The sequence below is a fragment of the Aristolochia californica genome, unplaced genomic scaffold, assembly GCF_029961685.1.
Source record: "Aristolochia californica isolate CCGP_79_NKW_82.1479 unplaced genomic scaffold, dmAriCali1.0.hap1 SCAF_1, whole genome shotgun sequence".
NCBI lineage: Eukaryota > Viridiplantae > Streptophyta > Magnoliopsida > Piperales > Aristolochiaceae > Aristolochia > Aristolochia californica.
Window position 1 is genome coordinate 54601799 of NW_027181770.1, and position 9536 is coordinate 54611334.

Sequence of the window (9536 nt, forward strand, 5' to 3'; positions counted from 1 at the left end):
TGATTTCTAGGGGCAACACATAAACCCAAGAGATCTCAAGGGAAGGAGAGAAGAGAAGAACTCTAACTCTTGGGAGTGAGGAGAGAAGAAACCAAGGGAGAGAAGGAAGAGGAAAAAAAGAGGTGTATGGACTAATTTGAGCCCAAAGGAAAAGGCTTGAATGCTCTATCCTAAGGTTGTATTTATAGTTTTAGGGAAGTGCTTACAATGACTACAATGCCCTTAGGGCTACATGCATCAAAAGAAAAAAAGATATAAGATGACATACACCAACTTGCATAATTACAATTTTATGTTATCTCTATGATATTTCTCCTCATTTACTAGCAATGTCACCCCTACACAACGAAACGGGTCGAATGTTCTATTCATATCACACGTTGGATTTGGATTCGAGAAGTTGAATGCAATGCGGATACTAAAGCATATGCAGTATATTTATGCAAATTCTTTGTCAACTTTCCAACTAAGATCCGAAATTGTGCATTGGATTGTGTGGCAAATCCTTGAGTCAGAACCAAACCTGCGTGCCGGATAGACAAGCGGTTAAGCGTTGTGGACCCGATACCATCGTATCGAGTCTACGCACGGTTCCTCCATTAGACTCAATTTCTGAAACCGAATGCGTGAACCAATGTGCCTATTATGGCGAGCCACGCTAGCTCATCATCTTCCTCTCGATGCAAAATAAACCAAAGATTTGAAATCTCAATTGCACCATCATTTCTTGATGGATTTTGACGAAACAAGAGAGGAAATAATCGTATTTGAGTCCTCATTCAAACTAGTGCTACAATTTAAATAAAAAACACTATATTGCAACGGAAAAGTCGTTAAAAAATATGGTGCCCATCGGTAAAAAACACAAAATTATAAACTATTTATGAATGGATTTTGATGAAAAAAGAGGCAAATGCTTGTATTAAGCCGATTTATCTAATTCATAAATCATTTTGAATTAAAAACAACGGAATAAATAATACACAAAAATTATGCAAAAATTAACAACGAAAGAAATAGCCAAAATCAGACCTTCGACTCTAATAACATGAGAAATTTCTATGCAAAAATAAAATTGAAGATAATAAGAACAAAATGAGCAAACCAATTTTACATGGTTAAGCCCTAGGAGCCTAGTCCACAAACGAAAAGAGAGAAATTTTATTTAATTATAATGAATTTCACAATTAATAAAAACCTATTTATAGGCTAATGAAAGATTTTTTTTATTCCTTAATTAAGGATTCTAATTTCTTTAATTTAAAAAAAATTAATCAATTTTTCTCTTGATTTTATGAAATCATGACAAATCATTCTTTTTAATTTCCTAAATTATTACATGATTTAATTCCAAATTTTTAATTTTGAAATTAATTTAATTTCTCTTGGGGACTAATTCTAGGGTTTTAGTTTAGTGTAAATCTACCATGAACTAATCCATTTGGATTCGATTTTGTTATTGGTGGGTCAAAGCAAGGGTTTCGAAAGCTCAAGGTGTGAGATTTGAATTGGGGATTTTCAAAATAATTTGAACCCTATTTAAAAAACTAGGTTTTGGGCAATGTTCGGTAACTGGTTATAAAGGATGATCGATCATTTGTAGGATGAGCAATCATTGTCTTAAGTGGATCATCGATCACAAGTTTAGTGACTTTCCAAAATTTGATAATTTTTTATTCTTTTCATGTTTTCATTTTATTTTAATGAGGGATACCTTCATTTATCGAAAAAGTTTACTTGAGTAGACTTAAGAGAGTTACTCATGCCTTGTTCTTCTCTTCACTTAAAGAATCAATCAAATCCCCCAAGTTTTATGAAAATGTCTCCTAGTCGTTTTTTGATATAAACAAATTCAATCTTAATTGTCCTAGTTTGAACCAATTCTTGAATAATATGGTGTCTAATTTTAATGTGTTTAGATCAAGAATGGGGAACTAAGTTCATAATAAAGAGGAATTTCATTTTGATTCAACCCTCCTAGCAATAAGGGGCAAGAGTGAAATTTTTTCTTTTAAGACAATAATGAATAACCTGGCCATTTTCCTTCAGCGTTTTAGAAATGGAAAACCATCCCGTCCTCCCATGATCGCAGCTCTAGGTAAAGTCTGTTGTCCTCCTCTCCGGAAGCCCCCATCATCCCTATCATCTCCTCTCATGGATTTGAACCCGGGAAGCTCGCGCATTGGAATCTTAGCTCAACAGCTCCGTCTCTACAAAGCCCCTAGTTGGTCCGACGAAAACGAAGAAGAAAGATCCGGTAGGATCATTTCTCAAGTTGGTGTCCCTGAGTCTGCATCGCCGATTAGTTCAGAGTTGAAATTTATCCCCAAGAGAGCTGCCGTCCTCATCTGCCTTTTTGAGGGAGATATGGGCGATATCCGTGTTATTCTCACCAAAAGGTCTTCTAATCTCTCGACCCACTCAGGTTGTCATCTTCAATTTTCTGAATGGGAGAGGAAATGTTTACTTTTTGAACTATGGGTAAAGATTTTTGTAGAAAATTGGATTTTTTTTTTTCTCTGCAATAGGTGAAGTGTCGTTGCCGGGAGGGAAAGCGGACGAAGCCGATAAGGATGACTGTGATACGGCGACGAGGGAAGCGAAAGAGGAGATCGGCTTAGATCCGTCACTCGTGAACGTTGTCACTGTTCTCGAACCCTTCCTGTCCAAGGTACGAGGTTACCATAATTTTTGTAAATTATGATCGATATAGTCTTGTTTACCACTGCAACAAGTAAGAAGGAAGATTAAAAGAAAGAATTCCAAGGTGCAGAGAATAGCTTCTTTTTTTCGCAACAAATAACAAAGGTTAAATGTTGCACGGTGCTACCGAAACTGTTCTTTCAGACCACCGACACTGACATTTCCTATTGTCCTTTGATCGTTTAAAATTTCTGGGAATGGTTAACGAAGAGACGGAGGCAGCTAGATCTTAGCCCTAACTTCTAAGAAGAAACTGAACCGACCGTTGTGTTCTGTCTAACTCTACAGCATCTTCTGAGGGTAACACCAGTTGTTGGCATTCTTTCCGACAAGCAAGCATTCAAGCCTGTATTGAATCCCGATGAGGTCGAGGCAGTATTTGATTGCCCATTAGAGATGTTCCTCAAGGTAGTCTTCTATTTCCCTTTTCGTCTTCCCTCTAATTCCGTCGATTCCTCAATTCTCTGTGATTTGGATGCAGGACGACGACAACCGGAGGTCGGAGAACAGGGAATGGTTGGGTACCAGTTACGTGGTTCATTTCTTTGATTACCAAGCTGATAATAAGAAATTTGTGATTTGGGGCATGACTGCTGGGATATTGATTCGTGCTGCTTCAGTAGTTTTCCAGCGGCAGCCGTGCTTTGACGAACGTAGGCCTAATTATAAGCTTCGTCCCGATAATGCCGAGAAGGATCCGCAGCCATAATTGACGTTTGTTGTTGTCAATTGCAAATTAGAGCAAGAACTTGCGCTCACTTCTGTGACAATTATTTGCTTATTACCATATGTAATGGTGTGATTCTATTCAATATCTAACATGCTATTGGAAAAAAAACATAAAGCCAGATAAATTTTCTAAAGCAATGCAGCACAGCTAATCAGGGCATGAGATCTGCCACAAACTTATCAAATGGGAAAATTATATTTGGTGCTTTCTGTTTCTGTAAAAATGTTCAGAACTTCATGTAAACTAACTGGAAGAAGAATTTTGTTTCTATTTGACGGAACAGAACAAAATCAGAACAAAGATTTAAACAGAGAATATTTATCTCTAGAATTAAAAGCTGAGTAAAATGCAAGTGTATATCTCTTTTGGAATCATTTGATAGGCTAACTCTTGCACAGACTGTATTCTTGTTAGAGATTCAACAGGTGTTTGGATCCTAATGGGTGTTATAGAAGAGGACAACAAATACTTTGAACTGATTTTATTTTCTGTCACAATTGCTATAGCCAACTGAAGCTTCAGAATGGATGATGATTAACCAGTTACTGCCTATTTGCTAGTCCAAACACTGACTTTCAGTGATCAAGGGCTGGTTAAGCGTAACAAACCAAATCTAATTTCAGGCAGTCCAGTTTAATAATAAAATGCAACAAACTCGCAAAGAGCCTGTGGCCCTATCAGATATGTCAACTTGCAAGAAACTTTTCTTGCAAAAGGAGGAGATTAAAAGAGAGTAGTGGACAAAGTTTCTCAATACAAGCAATGGATTGAAAAGTTCTTCAAAGTTGGCTCACAAAAGAAATCTTTGAGCAAAGGTCCAAGCCATTTACTGTAAATAGAGTTCAAGCAGAGGCAAGGATCCCATCACCAACAGGTATATTACATAATCCTAATGGCCACCTAATTGCTAAAAGTCTGTAACCTGAACCTTTACATTCAACACCTCATTTAAAAAACTGGAATAAATCAGAAACAGTAAGGATTCCCCAAGCTACAAGGTAAGCATACAGGTTGATTCCATGAAAACAGATTCATACAGATAGAAGCTATTCTCTGTAAAAAAAAAACTGATTTCCATTGATTAGAGAGCATTTTTCCTTTTTGGATGGTTATAAATCAAGCATTTGACAACAACATGCATAGGAAAGAGACAGGACTTACAAATGAGAGTATTACATGCATGGCTCATCCCACAATTCTTGATACACTCCAAGAAAAAACATACTGAGAACCCGTCAGCCCCAGCTCACAAATAGAGCATATTGTCAGTTTTATAGTGTCTCAACTCACAACCTATGTTGCAACCTATGAACTTTAAATTTGTCCTTGAAATAACAGAAAAGAAAAGAAGAAATGTTATACAAGAACTCAAGGTAAAACTTCCAATTGAAGTCGAGCAATAGAACGCAAACAGCTAATGGATGGTCAGAGAGATATGTCACTCAGCTAAACACTTCATAGAATTTCTCTATTACAAGCAAACCTGAATCAATTGATTCCAATGGATCCTTCCGCAGCCGGTGTCTCAAACAGTTTGGTATAACAGTGGCTATGTCTTCTGATGTCACTTTGTCTCTTCCCTTCAAAGCTGCCAGAGCTTTTGCAGCTCTATTTGTCACAATATCACCTCTTAAGCCATCAACGTTCAATTCAGCGCATACTTTTGATATCTTAATACGAAGATCATGATCAAGCTGTACAGAAGAAAGAGAACTCCTAGCTGCATCAATCTGGTTTTGGAGCTTCTCTTGCTCTGCCGTGTAGGAATCTCGAAACTCTTTCGGGTTACTGTCAAAACGTGCTCTCTCCTCCACAATTTTCACTCGAAGTTCAGCATCTCTCACGGTTCCCACTTGAGCATGCATTCCAAACCTATCAAGAAGTTGGGGCCTTAATTCCCCTTCTTCAGGATTTCCCGACCCAATAAGTATAAACCGAGCAGGATGAGAAATTGAGATCCCTTCCCTCTCCACAGTATTCCATCCAGAAGCAGCAGAGTCTAGAAGGACATCTACCAAGTGATCATCCAAAAGATTGACTTCATCCACATAAAGAATCCCCCTGTTGGCTTTAGCAAGTAAACCAGGTTCAAATGCCTTCACCCCCTCAGTGAGGGCTTTTTCTATGTCAATAGTTCCACAGACACGATCTTCTGTAGCACCTAGAGGCAAATCAACCATATTGATTTTGGTGGTCACAACTGGGAGCTTCTCCCCTCGCATCACACTTTCTCTTACTTCAATGCCCATGGATTCAGGATCTTCCGGGTCAGAATTGAAGGGATCACTGGCAACAACCTTAATTTCTGGGAGTAAGTCTACTAAGGATCTTACAGTGGTGGACTTGCCAGTCCCACGGTCGCCCATAATCATAACTCCACCAATCTTTGGATCAATGACGTTTAAAAGAAGACATAGTTTCATTTCATCTTGGCCAACGATAGCAGAGAAAGGATAAACAGGACGCTGACTTTCCTTTCTAGCAAGCTTCTCGGCCTGAAAACAATTAATTGCATTTGAAGTTTACACACCAACTAATCTAATCAAGGTTCTGATTTCCAGCCCCCATGCTCAAACACTAACAAATTTAAAAGACGGGATAAGTTCTTAGATGGTGAAGTGTAAGCAAATGTTTCTTGAAAAAAAGCAACAACACACAACGGGCTGGATATACGAATTGCATAGAGTTGCAGGTAAATAAGAAGCAGGCATGGAAAAAGGGGCTTATGAGATACATACTTGATCAGTGGAACTGATTTCAGTGGCGACATTGGATATGTGGAGATGAGGCCTGGCATTTTTCACCGGAACACCAAATGCGCTATGGAAACTGCGAGCATAAACTGTACCTGCAAAATTTCAGCTATGATGAGATTTTTGCGGCCGTATTGAAGTTTCAAAATTTTCACCCTAAAATTCGTTCCAACAAGAATTCAATCTATGATGACAAGAAAGAAATCAGCTGACCAAGTAAAGGTGAAGAAGCTAAAAGAAAGAAGAGGCATTCATCTGTCTTCTTTTCTGAATAGCTTCACATACCTGAAGTGTAAGAGACGGAAGGACTGGAAAACTTGGAATGTCTAGAAGCAAAAGGGAGTCTAGAAGCCAAGACAGCTACTGAAGTAGAGTAAGATCCAAGTAATGCCCCCATGAATGTTGTTCGTTCCTTCGGTTCAGTGAGCAGAACGACGTTCACTTAGCCATGAACTCAGGAAGATAGCATCTACGGATAAGAGGATAGAAGAGCCCGACGATTCTGTGCGTTCTCTTCTTGTCGACTTCCGCCGTAACTCGAAAATTCTTCGATGAAGTAGCTACCGACGCTCGATCGGGGTCTCCGCACGAATGCCAGCGTAACACGTATTTGATCAAATATTGTCCACTCAACGAGAATCGCGATCAGTAGTGGTGCGGGTCCACGATTTATAGGAGCCCAATTACTCAGGTTCTGAGTGGGCTAACTAGGAAGCGACCTGAGTGTAGTTTCTTGACTTAACCACGTAGGGCAAAGTCGAAGATGGCTAGGAGGTGGGACATGATCACAAACACATTATCATTGTTGTCTCCAAATTATATCTATAGAAAGAAATTACATAAGAAGGGTCAACTCAACCTTCTATGACTATAAGGTGACTGAAGGGTGCACTTCTTACCTAGATTTGGAGCTTCAACCAAGCTAGGCCTTTGTTAACTTAAACTTAGATGCATGATTTTTTTGACAAATGAGAGAACACATCAACCAAAGCATCTAGGTCAAAGAACTTGTTGATTGTACTTCCTATTAGGAGTATGTGGGTCTCCAAATCTTCATTGAGGTAATTTTGAAGATTGTAACTTTTTAAGTTACTAATAATGTGTATCAAACATGACTTAAAGCTAAAAAAAACCCAAAGAAAATTTTTGGTAGCATATTCATTCGATTGGCAAAAAACATTGAACGACCCATACCAAAAGGGACAAGAAACTCATGTTAAAAAGCACATTGTTCGATCAAGCTAGAAGAACTTATTGACCTAACAAGAGAGAAAAACTCTTTTGAAGCAGCTATTTCGGAAGCTGTTTGATTGGCCTCAAAGAATGTTCAATATAATAAGTAAAAGAAGGTATTTTCAACTAGATGATGAAGAGCAAATCAGAAACTCAACAAGAGAGAGAAAACTCTTTGTTAAAGACGGTTTGCCTAGTTGATTGAATGACCATCTCGACAAAGGCAAGAAGAGAAAAAAAAACAAAGAAAGATCTACAAAGAAGATCAGCCAATTGGACTACCACCATCCAACTAGACATGAAAAGAGAAATAGACATAAGAAAATCGAGGAAGCATTTAAGAAATTTGACTGGTTGGACCAAGACTGTCCAATTGAAGAAGAAAAGGAAAAGGCACTAGAAGAGTCCATTAGACAATCTGTTCAAACAACCAAGCCAAGGAAGTTGAATACCTAGAAGGCAAGAAAGAAGCATTTAAAGAAGACCGTCTGACTAGTTTGTAGTCGTCACAATGGTGGATTCTAGACAATTAAGGAATGAGAACCAATGTTTCAATTTGGCCACGATAGGTGGTTAAAATCTACGAGTGACCTATTTATGTAATTAATAGCTCCTCAAAAAAATTTTAGGTACTTTATCTAAAATTTTACTTGAGATTTTTAAGATGGCAAAAAAAATCTCTTTCAAGCGCGATGGTTCAAAATTGAATGTTGAGAACTTGTCCGTTAAGTCGATTTACCGTAATGTTTATTGCTCTTGACTCCTAAGGCTACACACACTTGACATCATATTTGGAGAGTGGATTTGCAGTTTCTAAAAGCAAGTAACTATAGAGCTAATTATCACTAAGGTCATATTTTTAAATTTTTGTTTGCTTGGCATTTTTTTGCATGTGCTCTTGTACTTTGAAATATTACCACTCTAGCATATTGAATACTAGGGCATTTTAAAAGAGGATATTTATACAATCGTAAATATTTGGGCGGTTGTTTTCAAAATCCAAGCATCACTGAGCTTATACTGTAAATTTATTGATTTAATTTGGTCTCACAAATTTGAACAAAAGTTATTATGTTTAGATCACTCACTAGCAAACTTGTATTGCAAAATCATACTTGAGTTAAGCTGATTTATGTGCTATCTTTTGTTTGCAAAACCAATCTAATTTTCATCAAACTTATATTGTTAGAAAATATAAGGAATAGGGGTGTTAGTATAATCAGTTCATGTTTTAGATTGTACTCCTACTCTTTATTTCATAATATGTCAAGAGGCATAATTTTAATTACAAAGAAAAATATTATAATAATAGAAAGAGAGAGGCCGAAGGCACTTTTTGCCCAACATTTTTTTTTGGCTTTGGTGGCATATCAACAACAAGGGTGAATTGAGCATAAAATAAAAATTTAAGTTGTTAAGGTGCAATTAAAAAGTAAGGGAATAAGCAAAATGAAATTGCATGCACACAATTATAAGGAGGCCAAGTTTTTTCATTATCAATGCCTCCCTAGTAATATTCCCCACACAAGAACCCTTGCTTTTGAAAAATTTTAATATCTTGCTCTAATAGGAAAATACAAAGAGATTTCGGTTATCTTTAGGCCAATTACACTTGCCCAATCTCTCCCAATAGATCTTCTCACAACTAGATTTTGGCTCTAATGGGCACTCCCTTTTAGATTTAAGATTCAAGAAAACCTCTTTAAAAAAAAGTAAAATACAAAAAGAAAACAAAAGACTTACTTGATAATAAGCTATATCAAGGAGTCTACGACGAGTCTCATGAAAACAATAGCTCACAAGTTTCATTGAGTCTAAGGTGAATTTCAAGCAATACAAGTCTCACAAGATAAGCAACCTCGAAGGAAAAAGTTGTAATTTAGGAGGATGTTGTTGACGTAGGTTGACCTAAGTTACCAAGGCCTTACTCCAACGTATAAATGTACCTGATTTCTATTGGGGACATGATGTTCTCACTGCATGTTTAATTATTAATTGATTTCTTTCTTTGGTTCTCTACAACAATTCACCAATACTCCATCTTCCTTCATGATAATGTTTTTCCCTTCCTTAGGTTTTTGGATGTATTTATTTTGTCCATGATACATATCTTCACA

General features: G+C 37.3%; 2 protein-coding genes across 3 annotated transcripts; one reads left to right on the plus strand and one right to left on the minus strand.

Moving 5' to 3' along the window:
• Positions 1 to 2011: 2011 nt before the first annotated feature.
• On the plus strand, positions 2012 to 3620 carry LOC137951386 (nudix hydrolase 15, mitochondrial-like). Its single transcript, XM_068798007.1, has 4 exons — positions 2012 to 2425; positions 2529 to 2671; positions 2992 to 3111; positions 3185 to 3620. The coding sequence occupies exons 1-4, from the start codon at positions 2023 to 2025 to the stop codon at positions 3410 to 3412; spliced, it is 894 nt and encodes a 297-aa protein (XP_068654108.1). The 5' UTR covers positions 2012 to 2022; the 3' UTR covers positions 3413 to 3620.
• Positions 3621 to 4573: 953 nt separating this feature from the next.
• On the minus strand, positions 4574 to 6743 carry LOC137951371 (magnesium-chelatase subunit ChlI, chloroplastic-like). 2 transcript variants are annotated; one of them, XM_068797996.1, is made up of 3 exons: positions 6472 to 6743; positions 6172 to 6275; positions 4574 to 5928 (listed from the first exon to the last, which is right to left on the minus strand). In XM_068797996.1, the coding sequence occupies exons 1-3, from the start codon at positions 6581 to 6583 to the stop codon at positions 4876 to 4878; spliced, it is 1269 nt and encodes a 422-aa protein (XP_068654097.1). In that variant the 5' UTR covers positions 6584 to 6743; the 3' UTR covers positions 4574 to 4875. The 2 variants fall into 2 exon arrangements, with proteins under 2 accessions (XP_068654097.1, XP_068654089.1); XM_068797988.1 differs by having other exon boundaries at positions 6172 to 6281; positions 6472 to 6742.
• Positions 6744 to 9536: the final 2793 nt, after the last annotated feature.